General features: G+C 42.0%; 1 protein-coding gene across 3 annotated transcripts in view; it reads right to left on the bottom strand.

Annotated features, from left to right (window-relative positions):
• Window positions 1-10868: 10868 nt before the first annotated feature.
• PBX3 (PBX homeobox 3) overlaps window positions 10869-22834 on the bottom strand; it is a 286556-nt gene continuing 274590 nt past the window's right edge. For all 3 annotated transcript variants that reach the window (XM_073590753.1, XM_073590754.1, XM_073590755.1), the window contains one exon: window positions 10869-16655. In XM_073590753.1, coding sequence (XP_073446854.1) covers window positions 16563-16655 — 93 coding nt within the window. In that variant the 3' untranslated portion in view covers window positions 10869-16562. The remainder of the gene's footprint in view (window positions 16656-22834) is intronic.

Below are 22834 nucleotides of genomic sequence, written 5' to 3'. Positions count from 1 at the left end.
TTTTTTCCACAAAAATGATCTTTTCATCCCAATTATTATTTTTCCAAGGGTAACAGGACCCTAAAAGTTATTGTGCAATTTGTCCTGAGTACGCTGATACCCCATGTGTGGGTGTAAATGACTATTTGGGAGCATGGCAGAGCTCGGAAGGGAAGCAGCGCCATTTGATGTTTTTGGCTGGAATTGAGATTGGACACCATGTCGCGATTGGAAAACCCCTGATGTACCAAAACAGTAGAAACCCCCCACAAATGACACCATTTTGGAAACTAGACCCCCCCAAGGAACTTATCTAGATGTGTGGTGAGAACTTTGAACCCCCAAGGGCTTCACAGAAGTTTAGAACATACAGCCGTACAATTAAAAAATCATATTTTTTCCACAAAAATGATCTTTTCACCCTCAATTCTTATTTTTCCAAGGGTAACAGGACCCTAAAAGATATTGTGCAATTTGTCCTGAGTGCGCTGATACCCCACATGTGGGGGTAAACCACTATTTGGGCGCATGTCAGAGCTCGGAAGGGAAGCAGCGCCATTTGACGTTTTTGGCTGGAATTGAGATCGGACACCATGTCGCGTTTGGAAAGCCCCTGATGTACCAAAACAGTAGAAACCCCCTACAAATGACACCATTTTGGAAACTAGACCCCCCCAAGGAACTTATCTAGATGTGTGGTGAGCACTTTGAACCCCCCAGTGCTTCACAGAAGTTTATAACGCCCGGGCGTGAAAACAAAAGAATCGTTTAGTCACCAATTTTTTTATTTTCCCAAGAGTACAAGGAGAAATTGGACCCCAAAAGTTGTTGTCCAATTTGTCCTGAGTACGCTGATACCCCATATGTGGGAGAAAACTACTGTATGGGCACACGTCGGGGCTCGGAAGGGAAGTGGTGACGTTTTTGAATCCAGACTTTGATGGAATGGTCTGCGGGTGTCATGTTGCTTTTGGAGAGCCCCTGATGTACCTAAACAGTGGAAACCCCCCACAAATGACCCCATTTTGGAAACTAGACCCCCTAAGGAACTTATCTAGATGTGTGGTGAGCACTTTGAACCCCCCAGTGCTTCACAGAAGTTTATAACGACTGGGCGTGAAAATAAAAATATCGTATTTTTTCAACAAACATCATCTTTTAGTCCCCATTTTTTTTATTTTCCCAAGGGTAACAGGAGAAATTGGACCCCAAAAGTTGTTGTCCAATTTGTCCTGAGTACGATGACACCCTAAGGAACTTATCTAGATGTGTGGTGAGCACTTTAAACCCCCAAGGGCTTCACAGAAGTTTATAATGCCCAGGCATGAAAATAAAAAAATTGTATTTTTTCCACAAACATGATCAATTAGTCTCCAATTTTTTTTATTTTCCCAAGGGTAACAGGAGAAATTGGACCCCAAAAGTTGTTGTCCAATTTGTCCTGAGTACACTGATGCCCCACATGTGGGAGAAAACTACTGTATGGGAACACGTCGGGGCTCGGAAGGGAAGTAGTGACGTTTTGGAATGTAGACTTTGATGGATTGGTCTGCGGGTGTCATGTGCGTTTGGAGAGCCCCTGATGTACCTAAACTATTGAAACTCCCCACAAGTGACCCCATTTTGGAAACTAGACCCCCACGGAACTTATCTAGATGTGTGGTGAGCACTTTGAACCCCCAAGTGCTTCACAGAAGTTTATAACGCCTGATATTTTTGCCCCCCAATTTTTTATTTTCCTAAGGGTAACAGGAGAAATTGGACCCCAAAAGTTGTTTTGCAATTTGTCCTGAGTATGCTGATACCCTATATGTGGGGGTAAAACACTGTTTGGGCGCATGGCAGAGCTTGGAAGGGAAGGAGCACCATTTGACTTTTTCAACGCAGAATTGGCTGGAATTGAGATCAGACGCCATGTTGCATTTGGAGAGCCCCTGATGTGCCCATACAGTGGAAACCCCCCAATTATAACTCCAATCCTAACCCCAACACACCCCTAACCCTAATCTCAGCCCTAACCCTAGCCCTAGCCCTAGCCCTAACCCTAGCCCTAACCCTAACCCTTACCCTAGCCCTAACCTTAGCCCTAACCCTAGCCCTAACCCTGATGGGAAAATGGAAATAAATACATTTTTTTATTTTATTATTTTTCCCTAACTAAGGGGGTGATAACGGGGGGTTTGATTTACTATTTATGGCGGTTTTTATGTTTGGCAGCTGTCACACACTAAAAGACGCTTTTTATTGTAAAAATAGTTTTTGCATCACCACATATTGAGAGCTATAATTTTTCCACATTTTGACCCACAGAGTCATGTGAGGTCTTATTTTTTGCAGGACGAGTTGATGTTTTTATTGGTACCATTTTCGGGCACGTGACATTTTTTGATCGCCTTTTATTCCGATTTTTGGGACGCAGAATGAACAAAAACCAGCGTTTCATGAATTTCTTTTGGGGGGGTGCATTTACACCGGTCTGCGTGCGGTAAAATTGATAAGGCGGTTTTATTCTTTGGGTCAGTATGGTTACAGCAATACCTCATTAAGGTCTTTTTTTATGTTTTGGCGGTTTTATGCAATGAAAACTTTTATATAAAAACTAAATATTTTTGCATCGCTTTATTCTGCGAGCTATAACTTTTTTATTTTTTCGCTGATGATGCTGTATGGTGGCTCGTTTTTTGCAGGACAAGCTGACGTTTTCAGTGGTACCATGGATATTTATATGCGTTTTTTTGATCGCGCGTTATTGCACTTTTTGTTTGGTGGTATGATAATAAATCATTATTTTTTGCTTCGTTTTTTATTTTAATTTTTTAAGGGGTTCGCTAAAGGGGTTAACTAATGGGACCGTTTTATAGGGCGGGTCGTTACGGACGCGGCGATACCAAATATGTGTACTTTTATTGTTTTGTTTTTTTTATTTTCAAAAAATGAATTTATTGGGGAATATTTTTTTTTTTACTAATTTATTTGGCGATTTTTTTTAAAATTATTTTTACACTTTTTTTTTTTTTTTAACTTTATTACATTGTCCCAGTTGGCACATCACTGTCCTGTGACAGATCGCTGATCTGTCACATCACAGATCACTGTGACAGATAAGCGATCTGTCACAGGCACTGCTGCAGACTTCCTCATGCCTGCGCTTTGCAGGCACTGAGGAAGCCAGCTCCCTACAGGCCCCCGAAGGTCCCCGTCGCCATCTTGGATCCGGGGGGCCTGTAGGGAAAGAGCCCCCCGCAGCAGCGCTGCACATTGCGCTGCTGTGGGGGGCTCAGGGAAGCACGGAGGGGGCTCCCTCCCTGCCGATGCTTCCCTTTAACCCACGGTACACCGCAATCATGTTTGATCGCGGTGTACAAGGGGTTAACGTGTCGGGGGCGGTCTGTGACCGCCCCTGACACATTGTGCTGGGTGTCAGCTGTGATAATCAGCTGACACCTGGCCGCGATTAGCGGCGCTCACCACGTGGGCGCCGCTGATCGCTATGACGTACTATCCCGTCCCTGGGAATTAAGTCCCAGGGCACATGGACGGGATAGTACGTCATATGGCAAAAAGGGGTTAAATCATCAAAATTTTCGAAACTTTTTTTTGTGAGGAAGTTATACGGGTTAAAAGTTGACCAGTGATTTCTCATTTTTCCAACAAATTTTTTTTAGGGACCATATCACATTTGTAGGTACTTTGAGGGGCCTATATGACAGAAAATACCCAAAAGTGACACCATTCTAAAAACTGCACCCATCAAAGTCCTCAAAACCACATTCATGAAGTTTATTAACACTTTAGGTGCTTCACAGGAACGAAAAACATTTATATTTTACATTTTTTCACAAAATTTTTTACTTTAGCTCCAATTTTTGTTTATTTTCACAAGGGTAACAGGAGAAAATGGGCGCCAAAATTTGCTGTGCAATTTTTCCTGAGTACGCCGATAAACCATATGTGGAGGAAAACTACTGTTTTTTGCACGGTAGGGCTCGGAAGGGAAGGAGTGACATTTGAATTTTAAACATAAAAATGTCCGGAATCGACAATGGACACTATGTTGTGTTTGGACAGCCCCTGATGTGCCTAATCAGTGGAAACCCACTACAAGTGTTCCATTTTGTAAACTAGACCCCTCAAGGAATGTATCTAGATGTGTAATGAGCTCCTTGAATCCCCAAGTGCTTCACAGAAGTTTTATAACATAGAGCCGTCAAAATAAAAAAATCAAATTTTTTCCCACAAAAATGTATTTAACTCCAATTTTTTTATTTTCACAAGGGTAACAGGAGAAAATGGACCCCAATTATTGTTGTGCAATTTCTCCTGAGTACACTAATACCCCATGTGTGGGGGAAAACTACTGTTTGGGTGCACAGCAGGGACTGGAAAAGGAGTGACGTTTTGGAACGCAGACTTTGGTGGAATGGTCTCTGGGCGTCATGTCGTGTTTGGAAAGGCCTTGACATGCAAAAACAGTAGAAACTCCACACATTTTGAAAACTAGACTCCTCAAGGAATTTATCTAGGGGTGTACTGAGCATTTTAAAGCTATATGTGATTCACGAAACTTTATAACATTTTAGATATGAGAACAAAAAATTAAACTTTTTCCACTAAAATACTGTTTTAGCACCAAAGTTATAATTTACACTAGGGGTAATGGGAGAAATTGGATCCCATATTTTGTTATGCAATTCATCCTGAATGTGGCAGTACTCCATATGTCGTTGTACACTACTGTTTGACCACACGGAGGAGTGCTACTTGGCTTTTAGAATAGAATGTTTGAATAGATTGTGGGCTCCATTAGCAGCGCCCCTAAAGTGCCAAACAGCAGAACCCCACCCCCCCAGGTGACCCTGTATTGGAAACTCCACTGCCTAATGAATTCATCTAGTGGTGTAGTGAGTATTTTGGACCCATAGGTGCCATGCAATTTTTTTAACATTGAGGCGTGGAAATGTGACATTTTAGTGGTAAAAATTAAATTTTTATATTTGCTGCAAATTTCTCAGGTGCACAAGTGTTAATAAGTGAAACTGGAACCCTTAACTTATTGCACAATTTGTCCCGAAGGCGGTGCTGCCCCTTATGTTGACAGAAATTACTGTTTGGTCAGATATCAGAGCTGCGAAGGAAGGAGTGCTATTTGGATTTTGGGGCACAGATTTTGCTAAAATAGTTTGCGGGCGACATTTGCGGAGCCTCTGAGCTGTCAAAGCAGCAGACAAACCCCAAAAGTGCCCCTATTTTAGAAATTGCACTTCTCAATTCATTTATGTCTGCAGTGACTATAGTGAAACATCCATTCCATGTTTTTTTTTCTGGAGAATTGCAGATATGCCATGTATGTAGTGCCCATACAGTGTGCTCCCATAAAGTGTAGAGCCCCCATATATTGTAGCGCCCTTATATGTTATGACCAGCATGTGCTTCTGGTGACAGGCACCCCATAAACTGTTAAAGGGAGCCTGACTTGTCATTTGTAGCACCTAAAGCATCCCCAGTGCATTGTTAGTGATGCGATGTGCAAAACTAACACATTTTTTTCATTAAAATCGCCGCTGTAATCGTTATAAAAAAGCACTTTATATAGTTATTTCTTATCTGCGCGATTAGTCATAGGGGTGTGCTACATTGCATTCAGTCAGGGATGTACCCACCACGCAATTTGAGTTATGTTCTTCGGCTTTCGCCGATGTCAATGGAAATCCCGTGCTTGCGCAGTGTGTATTGGGGGAGCCACGCTTGCGCAATGTTTAATTGTCGATCACTGAGCCGCGCATGCTCCGTGACGAGCGACTCCTGGCGCGAGCACACAGAATCTGTTTGTAGTTCCCAGCTTCACTGACTGTGTGCGCTTTCGCCGGAGCCGCTGTGCATCACAGTCTATAAATGTTTATATAAATGTTTAAGAGGTAAGGTTTCTCCTTGCGGAGTGACATGCCAGCTCTGGCTTGTCAAGGTAAGGAGGCTTATTCGCCGTGCAGTGCTCCTCTGGGAAAATAATATGCAAATTGCCTCTTCAGAAAGAAAGAGGACTTTTACTCTACAGCGCCACCTATTGGTAGTAGCGATCCTACAAGTCACAATCAACTCTTTAACGAGTCTTGTAATATGACTTAGGATTTGGCTTTTATCCTAAGTCATATTACAAGACTCATTAAAGAGTTGATTGTGACTTGTAGGATCGCTACTACCAATAGGTGGCGCTGTAGAGTAAAAGTCCTCTTTCTTTCTGAAGAGGCAATTTGCATATATAAATGTTTGTGATCAACAAGCAGATTCCCAGTTCACATTGCGCATGCACGGCAGCACAACAAACACTGCGGAAACATGGGTGTTATGATGAGTCACCGAAGGAGGAAAGAACAAAATACCAGCTAAGTCCAGAAAAACCAGAGAGGTTGGCAGCTATCGGATTGCAGACCCCTGAACCTATCCACAACAACTAGCAGTAGCCGTGGGGGGTTCCTACGGTGCCCTAGACCCCTCGATCACAGCCGGAGACCTTTATATAGCCTAAAGACAGAAAGGGGAAAAACTAAACTGCCCCAGAGCAGACCCCAAAGCAAAAGGCAGCCCCCAACATATAATGACGGTGAAGCAAGATGAAAACACTAACACAGATAGAAAGATAGGTTGAGCAAATGATGGGGCCCAAGCTAACTACATAGGACAGGATAGGAAAGCTGCTGTCTGCCATCCGCAAAAACCCTATCAAAATGAGCCAACCGACTGATAAGAAAAAACAGGCCCTGAAGTCGCTAGGCTTCAAAAGACAATATCAGCACTCAGGTATATTCTGAAGACAGAGCAAAAGATCAACAGATCAGAGACAAAAATGGAATTCAGCTCACCCCCGGCCGGGGATGGCAAAACTCCCAAAAAACAAGGCAAAACAAAAGCAAAACTGAAGAGTACAAAGCAGAGCAGAAAAACTTAGCTTTGAGACGCAGGAATCAGACTGGTCTCCAAGAATCCAGCAGGAAAATCACCAGCCAGGAAGAAGGGCGTCGGCAGCCTTATATCCAGTCCTCAATTCCAGCCACCCAGTCATCATCTAGCTGCCCAGGTGTTTGGTAATCAGTCTCACTACCTTCCTTCACCAGAGGAGGGAGTTCACCAGACCTCAACGGTGAAGGGAAAATTGAACTCACAACACATGGGATTTCCTGTGGCGTTGGCGAAAACCAGGGAAAATAATTGTGCAAAGGTCACTGTGCAGCCAGCTGTAAAATCTCCTACTGTGATTGGTGGACCAGTGTTAGAAGCTGTGTATAGAGTTGTTACCGCTCATTGTAACCCTGCCTTTGATGATAAGGAGCCTGCTGAAAACTCCTCCTTAAAGGACAGGAAGTATCAGTCTTTAAAAAAAAGAAAAAAAGCCCCAGTGGCCAGTGAGTGTGGAAATTATAATTTTACAAATTCTGATTTTTCTATAAAGAACATGATATGAAAAAAATACTCGTAACAAAAAATCTGGTTAAAAAAATAGGTAATATTCGGATGATCACTTCGCTTTGAGTCCGTCTTTCCACAATTGATATTCACAACCCAACTACAGATAGGAAACGGATCTCCTGTCCCAAACGCAATAGACTTGTATGTGTCAATGACGTTGTTGAGTTTAGGCCAGGAGAGCCGCATCCGGTCTGGACATAGCAGTTCACATATGGACCGTGAAACCAGCCTAACGTGTAAGAAATCATAATAGGACTATATAGGGGCCCGAAAGACCACATGTCACCTTAAGGGCCCAAACCAGAAGAAAGAATAGCACTACGTTTTTTAATTTGCAGTATTAAAGCAGCAGATTACATATCCATTAGATAATAATGGAAAATGATCTGAAGCCATGGTATATAAAATATTAAGGAATTATACATCATTAGTAATATCCTAATAAAATGCGATAATTGGAAATGTTGCCTGCAGGGTGTATTCAGACACGACAGAGCTGGTAGGATTTTCTGAAATCCTATTCATACTGTGTGAATGAACATTAATGTAGATTTCCCACCAAGAATATCCACAGCTTATAGCGGCCAGTGCACACCTACCCTTAGTCTCGGCCTTTTCAGAGGAACCTGCTGAACTCAACTGAAGCCTCATTCAGACGTCCATTTGTGACGTTCACATGACACACATAGACTATAAATGGGTATGTTTTCTTGGGGCTGTTCACATGTTTTGCGAGTTGAGTGTCTGGAACAAAGATCGCGAGAGAAATGTCTGTTGTGGATGAAAATCACCCATACAAGTCCACAGGTTGATGAAAATCATGGGTACCATCCAGCTGCTGCCTGGTTTGAATATAGTAAAGGGTAAGAGAAACTTTGTAAAATGTATTTTTTGGAATACGAAGAAATCACTGATCGTATAAACGGACACACTAGCCAATCACTGATGGAAATACTTTTTTTTTTTCAGATAAGTGGCATACCCTGTTCCCCCCGAGGTCTCAATGAGGGCATATAATTTTGGGAAGATTGGTTCCATAAAACACGGTGGTGGTGGTGCTGAGGGTTGTCCTGGTCTTACTGCCATAATAGGGACGCTAAAACGCAGAAAGAAGGGGCTGACAAACTGAGCTCTTCAACTTCAGCATTAGTTAAAGTGTCCATGGTCGCCACCTCATGGCAAAGTAACTATGAAAACGAGTCGTTTTTAATATCTTCCTAAATGTAACTTATTCTTATGTCTGGATACCAGCCTAGATTGCTAAATACTAGCTACAAGGCAAAGCGGCAGACACAATGGAATTACTGTAGAACTTTTCTTAAATGGCTACGCTCCGGCAGAGGTGGAATCGAATATTTCGTACAATTTTGATCTAAAAGGGTTAACACCCAAGTGACTGAGAGGCGTAATATTAGCACTAGCCAATCAGTTTTCAAGAATGGCGGAGTGAGCTCTCTATTGCCTCTAGATGGGGTGCGTTAATGATGCCCCCTGGGCGCCGGGCATGAGTGAAAATGTGGGCAGGCGGGGGAGCCCTGGTTGATGGTCCCAGCTATGAACCTCATCAGTGTATGACAGCTTGTAGCCTGTGGGCCGGTGGAGATGTGATGGGGGGGTGAAGTGAGATGGGCTGTGTGTTCATTACGCTGGCGTGGTCCCTGCTGACACGCTTCCCATTCAATATAGTGGAGGAGGGGGCAGGCAGAGCACTAACAATGGGGGGAAGGCATGCTGCAGCCCTGCGCACAAACTTCAGCAAAACGTATGCGAGCTCACAAAAGCATCTGCAACACTGTTCATTTATTCCTAATAGCAAGCATTCGCTTCTCCAGGTCAGTGACCCGGCCTCACCCATGATGTCAACCAACTCCGAGCAATCACGGAGATGACTGCCCAGCTCAGTGCCGGCATTTACTGCCTCAAGAAGTGTATGATCACCTAATATGAACCCCCTGAACACAGCCATTGCTCTACAAGAAAATGGCATTTCATTGTGGCGAATATATTTATTTATTGTTGGGACTCTCAGTGATGAGCGAGTATGCTGGGATAAGATGTTATCTGAGCATGCTGTGTCTTCGGCATGCTCGAATAATATGTTTAAGTCCCCACAGCTGCATGTCTTGCGTCTATTCGACAGCTACATCACATGCAGGGATTGCTTAACAAACAGGCCATCTCTGCATGAGTTGTGACTTTCGAACAGCCATGAGACATGCAGCCGCGGGGGGACTCGAATATATTTTTCAAGCACGCTGAAGACACTCGGTTAGCACCCGGGCATGCTCAGATAACACCTTATCCTAGCACATTCGCTCATCACTAGTCTCTATGTAAAGTTAGGTCTTAAAGGGGTAGTATGCAATAAAAAAAGAATAAAGGTAGAGAATGTGGTAAAAATAAAAAAGACCTTTAACTTACCCAGTAAATACAATGCAGCTCCAACACCTTCTGACGGTCTTGTTGCCTTGTCGTGCGGTGATGAAGGACAATCATGTACACGTGACCGCTGCAGCCAATCACAATACGCATGTGATAGCTGCTGGCTGAACATTGGCTCGGCAAACCACTACCTCTCCCAACTCCCCCTTACGCGAGTGCTCAGCTAAGTGTTCCTGTTTTCAAAGGGGAGAGAGGAAGCTGCGATCAGACACCTCAGCAGTTTATCTCCCCTGAAAAAAACAAAAAGGATTGGGGGGGTTGAAATTCCAACTACCTTATCATTGCTCTGATAGTTCGGAGGTCCCCAGATAAATCAATTGGTTGGCTGGTCCTGCTGAAGTTGGTGCGATCAGCCAACTTTCATCTCAAGCATGGGGGCCTGCATGCACTGGAAACCTTACTCCAGTCAGGGACTGTAGTAAGACTACTTGTGTAAGGGATTGCCACAGCTCGTCATGAATTTGATTGGCTGTAACGTCATGCCCCTGTCCCACCCCCATCTTGGCAAAAGTGGCGTGAAAACGCCAAAAGTTGCGTAAAAAATGGGGCTGTCTACAATATTTTTCCGCTGTAAAAGCATTGATCAATCTGGGCTTTAAAAGAGCTGCAAAAATGATGCAACTTTTGCCATTTTCACGCCAGTTTTCAATCCGCTCCGCCATCTGTCAAAATCATGGAAAGTTGCGGCGTTTCTTACTCTACAAATATTACTGCGGTTACTCACTGGCGAGGTGCACACACGAAAGGCCAGTCTTAATGAATTGGGGCTAGAGTGCATCATTTTCATGAGCTTGGGTTAAAATCTATCCGGAAAAAAAAGATAAACATCTGTATAAGACAAAAAACACAAATGATGAGTGACTCGGGGCGCTTGTTTTTTTTTTTCCCGGCTGCAAGATTGATGTCCTTAGACCCACATGCATGATGGCACCCGCATATCACCTGGAATATAAATGCCTGAAAACAATAAAAAAGGAACTCACACGGCAAATCAAAAACATTTTATTTGTATTTTTTAAACTACATAGAACTACCACAAGGAACTTTTTTTTTTCATTTTTGTTAGTTTTTTTTTTTCAATCCAGGGGTATAATCCAGTTAAAAAGTAAACACCGAACAGATTGGATTTTAATACGTTAGAATCACTGCCACAAATTGTCATTACCATCAGTATCCCGTGAATCAACCCCAGCCAGATCTTCATACAATACAAAAGTGAACTCAAAGCAAAGAAAAAAAAAGATATTCCCATAATGCCTCCCGCCTTCCCCACCCTCCCATCACATATCCCACCCTATACTGAAATCTGTATGCATTACAATGTTTATTTTTTTTAATTTTTATTTTTTTTGTGTTGAATTAATGAGATGAAAAAACATTTAAAATGTCTCTTAGTATATACAAGTTTTACTGTCTCGCCATACTTTTAATGTGTTGAACAGAAGACCTCATGTTTACTCATAAGCTTCAAAGTTGCAAAAGCAGCTTTATAAAGTGTATATTTTTTTTTTTTAATTTTAAAAGATACATTTTCATTTTTATCTCCAAAAAGATTACAATGTACATTACGTATCAGAATGGAAAAAAAAAAAAGAAAAGAAAAAATGTGAAGAGCAGCAGAATGTTTGAAAAAAAAAAATGTAAGGATTTAGGCTGTGTGCACACGTTGCAGATTCTGCTGCGTTTCCGCAGCGTTTTTGCCGCTGCTGAAACGCAGCAGTTCCGCTGACCAAGTACAGTACAATGAAACCCTATGGGGTTTCAAAAACGCTGTGCTGACGGTGCGTTTTTTTCCGCGCGGTTTTGCTGCGGTTTTCAAACCGCAGCATGTCAATTGTTTGTGCGGTTTCCGCAGCGGTTTCACACCTTTAACATAGTAGAGGTGTGAAACCGCAGGGTAAAACCGCAGACCAAACCGCAGGAAAACCGCAGGTCACTTTACCTGCGGTTTTACCTGCGTTTACACGCGGAAAAAAACGCAGCGGAATCCGCAACATGTGCACATAGCCTTATAATACCACCAATAACTAAAAGCAGAATTGTATAGTAGTGCAGAAAATCCTAATATTTTCCATTTTTATTTCAGTTTTATTTGATTTTGTTGACTTCATTGTTTCCCTTTTGGTGTTTTGTATGTTTTCTTTGTTTGTTTGTTTTTTTAATTATAGAGGCACACATGATGACACAGACAACATTTTGCAGCCTGACCCTAGCAATAAAAAAAATAGAATTACAAGAAATAATATAAACCGGTCCATGCACATTATAATTCCACGTGTTTTTAAAAACAGCACTTTGATAACAAAATTAAACTCAATCATTTGAAGAAATGTAAAAATAAAGCCTTGTATCACTGTAAAAATTACTTATAAAGAAAGGATATTTACAGAGTATTAGGGATAAGATATAGCACGATGACATCAAATTCTGTCAGCCAGCTTTTGCTATGTAATTCAACAGCAGCATAATGTAGGGGCCGAGACCCTGATTCCGGCGATGTGTCACAAACTGGGCTGCGTACAGCAGGTCTGATAGAATCACAGTTTTCTCTGCTGCAGATTTAGTAGAGGTCTAATGCTGAGCTGTGAATAACCCCACCCTCAATCAATGATTGGCTGCTTTTGTGTACACTGTATATTGACAGAAAGCTGCCAATCAGTGGTGGGGGTGTGGTTGGACTAGGAAGCACAATGTTGCTTGTCCTGTAGTGACAATCTCCTGCTGGTAAAACAATGATTTTATTGAAGCAGTAACATGCAGCCTAGTAAGCGACACATCACTGTAACCAGGGTCTTTGCCCCTAAATCATGCTTACATAGCAAAAATCCGCTGACGAATTCCCTTTAAATAAAATTTCAGAAGATTGGCTGACATACCAGTTCCTATGAATTTGATGTCATCTTGTTAGTAAATACTAATTATTCTAAAAGCATACACATATAGGCTGGATTGAAAAACCTACTTGGAAAATTTAGCTTTCAAGAGAATGCGTCGTCAGAAAATGACCTATTATTTATATCCAGTTCTTATGATATTTTTTTTTCATATCCCTACTTTTAATGGAAAAATAAAAACTTGCAATTTTCACACTTAGGCCAAATAATAGATTCCTACTTTCTGCTCTTCACACAGGCTTCAGCAACAATAAAATATTTCTGACCCTATTTGCTTGTACACCTATATAATAATAGTAAAAGGTCATTGTGAAGGGAGGAGGAGGAGGTGAGCTGTGACATCTAATGTGAATGGTGGCTCCTTTACTATCTACAGTATATGAAGGTGTTATATAAATCGTACAGGAGGAAGTGAGCTGTGAAATCACCTATTGGGAATGGTGGATCCGGTGTTATCAGTTACTACACAGGAGGAGGAGGAGGACTGTGACATCACCTGTTGTGAATGGTGGATCCTGTGTTATCTACTATTTATAGAGATGTTATCAGTGGACACCATGGCTGGAGTATGGCTAGAGATACTGATATGATGGGAATGGCCTCTAGGGGTATTATATGTAGGGGTACTCCCCTACACTGCTATATCAGATGGTATAGTGTAATACACCTTTATGTATGTAAATAGGGGGTGGGGGAGGGGCTGGGTTTATTATATCGGGGTTGATTATCTGTAAAAAAAAAACTTGAAAATTTATGTATTTTTGGAATATGTATCCTATTGCGTTCTTCTTAATAAAAATCTTTTTCAGTAAAAAAAAAAGATGTTATCAGTCCTTGTAATGCTGTCTGCGATGATAATGAGACGGCTGAAAAGATATCTGTACAGAATAGAAAGAATGAGTCAAGGTGGCCAGTGTGAAGAAAAGGAAACTTGAAAAATGCATTTAAACAATATTATTATTTTTTGATGGCACATTTCCTTTAACACCAATAAGTTATTAAATGAGTAATCAAATAAAAAAATGTAAAGCTGAAAACTTGTTGCACTGTGCACTTAGCTTTTTATTGTTTCACATCAATTGTTTTTTTTTATTTTAGATCCAAAAAAACCACATTTTATGCAGTATTAAATAAATAAATTAAAACTGGTAATGGCACCTCCATGACATATACTGTACCATTTACCTAGACATCTAGTATTGGGTATGTGTATAGAGGGGCATATGGAATGTATCATTTTAGTTCTCCAGAACTACAAAATTAAATAGCCGATCCTGGAAGTCCAATTCCTGGCAGCCTCGTGGATCAGCCGATTGGAGTAGACACGCTGCTGGCTAAACATCTCCATATTTTTAACACTAAGTTTACCTGGTATGTAAAAAGAGCTGCGAAACCAAGCAAATCCACTACTTAAAGTTCAGTGCTGTGCCTGGTAGACAGTGGTGTAGCCCCTTTAATCTGCTTATTATTATTTTACCACTAGTATCGAGAATTGAACCTCCAACAATCTGGTATTAATGGTCTTTTCTAAGGACAGGCTATTAATGCACTCCCAATGACTGTGCAAACCAAGCACAGGCACCACTTTGCCATGGCAGATGCACCTCCCCACTGACTTGTTTTGAGTCGATCTCCACCCTCCTCTTCGTTAACTGATAGCTCTGGCTGGCTGGCCTTCTGGCAGAGGAGGCGAAAAATGGACAACAAGTAGGTGGGAAGGTGCACTGAACTGTTTGTTCATGCCAAGAGCGCACAGAGCGCCTGTGCTTGGTTTGAACAGTCATTTTGTGCTGACAAGTCATCTTTAAATGTACAGGCCCAGAGAAACCCCTCTATATAAAATTTCAGAAAGAACAGAAGAGAAATAATGTGTTTCTTAACGCAGTAAGGTGTACAATGACTTGGAGTCTTCATTTTAAGTTGCAATTTGCATTTAAATTGTAATGTTTTATTTTTTTTAAATTATTTACAACTAGAGATGAGCAAATGAATTCATGGACAATGGTCTAGCGGCCAGGCCAGCTGCTGGACATGACCACTGTGAGCCGCCTGCAGACGGCAATCATCACTCCTTTTTCGATTAGCTGGGCTGGCATAATGTCAAGGCCTGACTAATTGAAAGAGGAGTTGAGGATGCCGTAAAGGTAGGAGGTGGTCCTCGGGGCTCCACTCTGCACCAGGGACCAGGTGATTTATTCACCCATCTCTATTTACGACACGGTGGCACTACTATACATTCCAGCATGACCCTATCCGCTGTAATTACACGATGATAGAAAGTTAGACGTACTACGCATGTTATTTAGAGGTAGTAGGTGGGCAGACTAATCGACGTGTGATGTGTCTGTTGGTTCCTATGAGCTTTAATGAGGTAAATAAAGCCGTTTTGCTCGGTGACAATGTATAAATTCTCTTTTGCTACAATATTTACATTTTTTTTGTATTTTTTTTTTTAACTTGCCACAAGAAGTGGCAGATTTTTGACAATTTATTATACAGCATTTAACCCATTGCTGTAAAACACCACATAGGGAAGTCGGTCCCTTTCCTATCATCATGACCAACCTCGTAAGGGGTATTTACAAAGCTAATATAAAAGAAAAGCTTACTGCATTATTGGAGGAAAATTCTGTTGAAGATGCATTCGCTTAATAATGCGTTGATGATCACTAAGCCAAAAGAAAGAAAAAAAAAAAGCCAATAGATATAACTGGTAATTAAAGGGTGTCCCAGAAATTAAAAAAAAATAAAACACTGAAAATATTAAATGACCCATGGAAACAATACATAAATCCCATATTGATAACGTTTCTTTGGTTTGTTGTTGTGGGACCTGATGTCCCTTTTCTTGTCCTATCCGATCTATGAACCATAATGCGATGTGTAACTGAGATATTGGCAAAGCGAAATGAAGTCATTATTCCTATTCCTTCTGTAGACCACGGATTTTTTTTTTTATTCTATTGTTGGAAATGGTATATACCCTAATTTTCCCTCATTCGGTAACTTTATAGACAATGTCCTACAAAAAAAGGTGTTTTTTTTTCTCACTTCTGATAAAAAATAAAAAAAAATAAATACCAGTAAATAAAAAAAGTACATAAATTTGGCCGACGGACGACAACATGAAAGGGCTTCGTCAACAAGTCCGTTCCGGTGAAATGATACATTAACAGCATTCGATGTGTGCGTTTCGTCTTTCCTGTAGAAGTGGATGCATCTTCACAGATATTTTGATGTGTCATAGAAGGAAACGAGCAAGATAATAAAAAAAAGTAATTAATCATCATCATCATCGTCAACTACGGGAGGTTTGGAAACTGTAAAATGTCTTTTTCGCTGTAACCCCAGATATTCTAGGCAAACATGCAAACGCTTCTCCTTTTAAAGCTGCTGCTGCTACTTCGTTCCTTCAGTTTTAGCCGTTTATTAAAAAGTGCCGATGGGACATGGAGATCGTTTCACAGATTCTAACTCAGATCTTGGCCCAATTAGATAAAGTGCTTTCAAAGTGGTGATTAAGCAAAAAAAAAAAAAAAAAAAAGAAGATGGACTGAAATCCAGCAGCTTGTCTCAGCTGGGATGGACAATGCGGCTGTGTGTGCGGGTCCTTATTTGTAACAGGCAAAGCAGCGCCGCCGAGCTGGAGAAAAGAAGAGTTATCGGAAAAGGGAAGGTCTTCCTCCTTTGGAGCTGGGAATTTGCTTAACGAAGTATTGAATAAAGACCCAACGTGATGCCTTGTCCCTCCAGAGAGCTGGGATGCACAGCTTTATGATGGGTCACTCAGTTAGAGGTATCAGAGTTCACACTGCCGGGCCCTTCGGTTGGGGAGGTGACAGAAGAAGGGGTTGCCGCCTCATGCCACCCTCCGTTAGCCTGAAATGAAAAGAATTAACATTTATTAAGCAATTTCTAAAGAATTTTGACATATGATGGAGCTAATTTGGCCACCCGGCTAAGGACCCATCACTTTCCATGATTATTAATTTTTATTTTTTTTTTAAATCTGGTGTAAATGATGCTGTTCTCCTGAATTTGGCGCTGTTTTTCTTTTCTTCCTGCTCCTCTCCATTCCTGAGATATGGCCCCTTCCTTCCTGTCTAGCCTTTTATAGCCAACAGGGTGTAGGCCTTATGAATACGCCCACAGAAATAGGCTGAGGACCACACCCATTTGGCTTAAAAAAAAGATTACTTTTATATACAGAGAAAAGGGAGCCATATCTCAGGAACGGAGAAAGACAGGAGAACAAGAAAACTGTCGCCGGATTCAGGAGAACAGCGGCATTTACACCAGGTAGGAGAAAAAATATTACACCTTTACAGCAAGTGACAGGTCCTTTTTAAAGGGCACAGTTAAGATGCATCACACTTGACCAGAATAAAAAAAAAACAACAAAAACAAACAGTGTCCTGAATGAATCATCCAGCACGAGCCACGGTGATAGATTTGGCACAATTCGAAGCATCCTAAATCAGTCACCAGCTAAATCTTTTTCTATACAAGTCCACATACAGGAAGTAAACACACAACATAATATATAACAATGCTTAAAATGGTCCCCTAAAGTGAGCGGGCTACAAGGAATTCTGCAGCTGCGACCCCCAGCAATTAGCCATAATCAAAAAGGGCAACCCTGTAGCAAACGTGTATTTCCTCTGTGATGCCCCCAGAGGGAGAATCAGGCACAACACCGTGCCTAGTAAAATCAATGTCTGTGTAATGCAGAAACGTGGGGTCCACTGTACTCTCGCTAATAAGTGAGGGTCCTGAATAAGGAATTCTCTACATTATCTCAGAATGCAGTCATAGATTAATGGAAAATGGCTTTTCTAATCAATACAAGGCCTAAGAAAACCTGATCTAGAGTGAAGCCTTGTGGAGGTATTTGCCTTCTTGCTGAAGTGCATGGATAGGTTTCTTTTTCAGCTGTATATTTGGCACACTATGTTAGTGCGATATCTAAATTAGGATGGATCTCACAAAATATTCTTTTCGTTACAGGTTGGCAAATGCGAGTGGCTAAAGATCTATCAGTATCGAGTCATAACCTCTGTCCACCATGAAGATGACCGGTCCCAGGAAAGGAATCACTCCTGAAGTGGTCAGTGGAGTGGACGGCTTGCCCACCAAGTCCTATTAATGGACCGACACCAGGGCCTATGGCCGGCCTCTGTGTGCCTATATTCTATCCAATTATGTAACACTTTTACATATTATTTAAAAGTTAAATGATTAATATTTGGTTAAAAAAAAATGTACAAAAAGATTCAAGCTCCACTGGTCTTGCATCCAAGTGTGGTCCTCCGGGCCAGCCAGAGCAGGGCAGTCTCCACATCTGCGCTCCATGAAGTCACGGGACCAAATAAAAGCCAGAAGTGAAGACTATTGTGGCCCACCTGCTGCAGAGGACGGGACTGGATGCCAATCTACCTGCTCTCCTCTAAACTATGAGATTTATGATGAATGCTGCTCTGGAGGTTTCCATTGACTCTGTAATAAGGATTTCTTGCCAAAAAATGTAAAAATGGTGTGACGGGATTTCCACACCTTACATGTTGTGTTTATTAGATACTACGCTGAGCAGAGATCTCTGGGAGCTACAAGGACTGACTTAAGAAATATTATGGGGTCCTTAAGAGCTCAGCATCAGGGGAAGACAACAACGCAATATAAAGTCCAAATATTGTAAAAAGTACAAATCTCCTTTAAAAGACCAAATGACTGTCGGGAATTCAGTATCTGCTTCCATTTAATTTATACAAGGTTGCTCGGTTTAGGACGTTCTCCCTATAATGTCAATTATCCAGAGTCTTTATGACTAATGCTCAGAGACGTAATGTATTGTTCTTGTGCTTGGCGACTAATGGCATTTTATATCAGAAAGAGGAGGCAAACACGGATGTTTTTGTCTTATTAGCAGTTATCCATTAGTTTTCCTGTCCTGAAATGCCCTCCGCATGCTAAGGGTTAAACCCGATGCCTCCGATGTGGAGATGTGTTGCGGCCCTGATCTATAGCGATGTGTTCGCTTCCCGACAGCCAGGCCCCAACTATGTAATATCTATCACTCATAATACCTATCACTCTTTCCCCTATGTCCTTTATGGCTTTTCATTCTAATTTATAAACAACAAATGTGTAATATTTTTTACCGTGCGCGGCGGCTGGATGAGACCACGTCAGTCAGGGGTCTTTTTTTTTTTGTCCCCCCCCTCTCCCAGCAGATTTTTTTTTTGCAAATAAATTAATCTTTCCTCTGGTGGTTTGAGATTACGTGGTGTATTATAAGAGAGCGCCTTATCAAACCTCATCAGAAAAGATGGAATTCATGTCTGCTATAATGCTGCAGGCAATAACAGCTTCATATTTTATCATGTTGATAAGGATTTTTGCAAACTCTCTGAAGCATTTCGGGATGTTTTTTAAAAGAAAAAAGAAAAAAAAAAACGAACACGGTAACTAAAAGACTCTTTCAGACATTTTCTTCTGGGTTATTATGAGTTATTTATAACCCCCCCACCCCGCACACAAAAGAGCCCATTTGATATATCAAATGCAAACGATTTGCGTATTTAATGATCGCCCAGGCCGCCCGCTCCCCCCAATTCTCCGAGCTCCAACACAACATTTTCAATCATTTGGGGAATCATTAATATTGACTGACACTCGGAGGGAGGGAATACAACTCTTGGCATTTGTGTAGAGCGAGATATTGTGTGCTTGATTTTGTACACGGATGACTGTTCTCAGCCGGAGTCGGTACGATTTAGTCAAGAGGACGTATTTATTAAAGGGAATATGTCACCCCTTTTTTGAGATATCATATAATGATATCATTCAATTGTGTGTCACATAAGGATTCTCTTAGTACTTTTGCTTCCCCCTGACCCCGCACCTTTCATGCATAAATACCGTGTTTATATCGGTTCAGATGTATGTAAACTGCCGCTGTCCGGTCCGCTGGGCGGGGCTTATTCACCGGCTCCCCCCTCCCTGTCTTGCGCTACGCATTTCTTCTTGTGTAGACAGGGAGGGGGGGAGCAGGTGAATAAGCCCCGCCCATCGGACTGGACAGCGGCAGTTTACATACACCTGAACCGATATAAAAAAGGTATTTATGCATGAAAGGTGCGGGGTCAGGGGGAAGCAAAAGTACTAAGAGAATCCTTATGTGACACACAACTGAATGATATCATTATATGATATCTCAAAAAAGGGGTAACAGATTCCCTTTAAGACCCTGCGCCATGAATACGGAGCGTACTATACGGTAGTTGTCTTATGGTACGGCTGTGTGCATGGTGTTTAACGCCCCTTTAACATGTCCATGTATCTCTTCTAGCCTGATGGATTTTGCCAATGGACTGCAGTACAGGAGATGGATGTAAAGACATGCATATAGGCAAAGAGTGATCTGCACACTGGCAATGCACACTGCTGGATTCATACAGGCAGACCAATATACGAGAGACATAAGGGAGTCCGGCCTCCAAGAGTCAAGTTTAACAATGATCTCCTGCGGCCTGGGGACCACTCCCGATCACGCAATAATCATTTTAAAAAGACATCCACTTCCACATCTCCAGATGCATGCCGAGATACTGCACAAGTAGCAGGTATTTTGCACCTGTTTACACCTGCTAGGGTGTATGCATGATCAGCAGGTATTGTCCTGTTTACACCCACCAGGACATGTGCACAATCGGCAGGTATTGTTCACCTGTTTACACCTGCCGGGACATGTGCACGATTGGCAGGTATTGTTCACCTGTTTACATCTGCCAGGACATGTGCACGATCGCGATCGGCAGGTATTGTTTACCTGTTTACATTTGCCGGGACATGTGCACGATTGGCAGGTATTGTTCACCTGTTCACACCTGCCGGGACATGTGCACGATTGGCACGTATTGTTCACCTGTTTACACCTGCCGAGACATGTGCTTGATCAGCAGGTATTGTTCACCTGTTCACACCTGCCGGGACATGTGCACGATCGCGATCGGCAGGTATTGTTCACCTGTTTACATTTGCCGGGACATGTGCACGATCGGCAGGTATTGTTCACCTGTTTACACCTGCCGGGACATGTGCACGATCGGCTGGTATTTTGCACCTGCCGGGACATGTGCATGATCGGCAGGTATTGTTCACCTGTTTACATCTGCTGGGACATGTGCACGATTGGCAGGTATTTTTCACCCGTTTACACCTGCCGGGACATGTGCGCGATTGGCAGGTATCGTTCACCTGTTTACACCTGCCGGGACATGTGCACGATCAGCAGGTATTGTTCACCTGTTCACACCTGCCGGGACATGTGCACGATTGGCAGGTATTGTTCACCTGTTTACACCTGCCGAGACATGTGCATGATCAGCAGGTTTTGTGCACCGGTTTACACCTGCCAGGACATGTGCACGATAGGCAGGTATTGTGCACCTGTTTACACTTGCCGGGGCGTGTGCACAATCGGCAGGTATCATGCACCTATCCTATTCTAGTACTTGAGACACGTGCTGATCGTACTTGCATCCTGATAGGCATCTATAAACATGACATCACCAGCAGCCCTCCTACCAATGCGGAAGTAAGCAGCACCGGAATATCCATTCATTTACACAGTAAATTTAACGGAGCTTGGTGCCATTCATTTTGTCAATCACCAATCACACATCTTATAGATCCATTTTAAGGTCCTGGGCTACACCTTTAAATATGACACTTTAAATAGATATTCTCAAGTCTGAAAGTTATCCCCTATCTATGGAATACAGAATAACTTTACTAACCTCTGAGGACCTCCATGGCCATCTCTTCAGAGCCCCGTGTAAATGGAGCGGTAATCGATCAAATGCACTGCTGGTCCATCGATTCTTACGGGAGTGCAGAAGATGGTCAGTCTTCAACACTCCCATAAGAATGAATGGAGTGACAGAACTATTGATCGAACACCATTCCATTCACACTGAAGAGCTGCAGTTTTCTGGATTTCTTGGGCACCTAGCAGTGGGATCTCCGGCAATCAGATCAAATAGATAGGGGATAACGTTCAAACTTGAGAATATCCATTTAAGTATTTTTACATTTTTACTAAACAACTGAATTATTTTCTTGGCTTTCTCTGCACTTGTCAATAGCAATGGGAAGATTTCTTAATTAAATCTAGTGAGGTAACACAGACCACTGCTTCCTTGGTGGGACCCCCATACTCATAAGCTAGTCAACAGTACCAATTAAGCTAAAAATCAAAACCGCAAACTGTTAGCAGTGTGGCACACGAGGCATCGTCACAATGGTGTGCGGCTGAGCAGTGAGGAAATCCCTATATATTATAATCGATGTTGCATGCGTTATATGATCCCAATTTTGAGGGATGTGGGGTGAATACACTTACACCCAGTAGTTTAGTATTATCAGGGCATCTTACAAATGGCCTAATTTTAAGTATTCTGTTCTAGTGACATGTCCTCTTATGGAGGACGGGTGTCATGGAAAGACAATGGGAAAGGAGAATAGATTTTGCGGCAGATCCACAGGTAATCTGTAGCCAAACCTGCAACAATTGACTTTGCTCATGGATTTCTTCTTTCCAAATAAGTTGATGGGGAGGACATTCACAACATATCAGTGCAAATTTCACAGCAGAAATGGTAACAATGTGAATTTAAGAAATACGTACACAATTTTCTTTTCAGCTGGATGATATTTCTTAAAATCTCCTCCACTTTGCCGCTATGGATTATTTTATTGTTAAAATCAGGACAGATAATGTGCAACATTTCTGTCTCCTGTATGTGTCCTCTAATTCCTGCTCAATTTGGTAAAACGGCACTCCTAGTGGTGGAGGTGTTACAGCACACCAATGAGGACTAAGTGCTACTTTTATTTTCTTAGATATGATATTTTAGTGTCCTTTTTATAGTCTTGCTACCAGAACCAAGCGGTATGTAAAAAAAAAAAATACAAGCCTTGAAACGATCAGCTTGTTGGAGACCTTAGCGGTGCGGTAAGGTAATATCTAATGCTGCCACTTCCTAAGCAGATGACAT

This window comes from Dendrobates tinctorius, unplaced genomic scaffold, assembly GCF_039654945.1.
Source record: "Dendrobates tinctorius isolate UK_male_01 unplaced genomic scaffold, ASM3965494v1 ptg000120l, whole genome shotgun sequence".
Taxonomy (NCBI): domain Eukaryota; kingdom Metazoa; phylum Chordata; class Amphibia; order Anura; family Dendrobatidae; genus Dendrobates; species Dendrobates tinctorius.
This window is presented reverse-complemented; position numbering and strand designations above follow the sequence as displayed.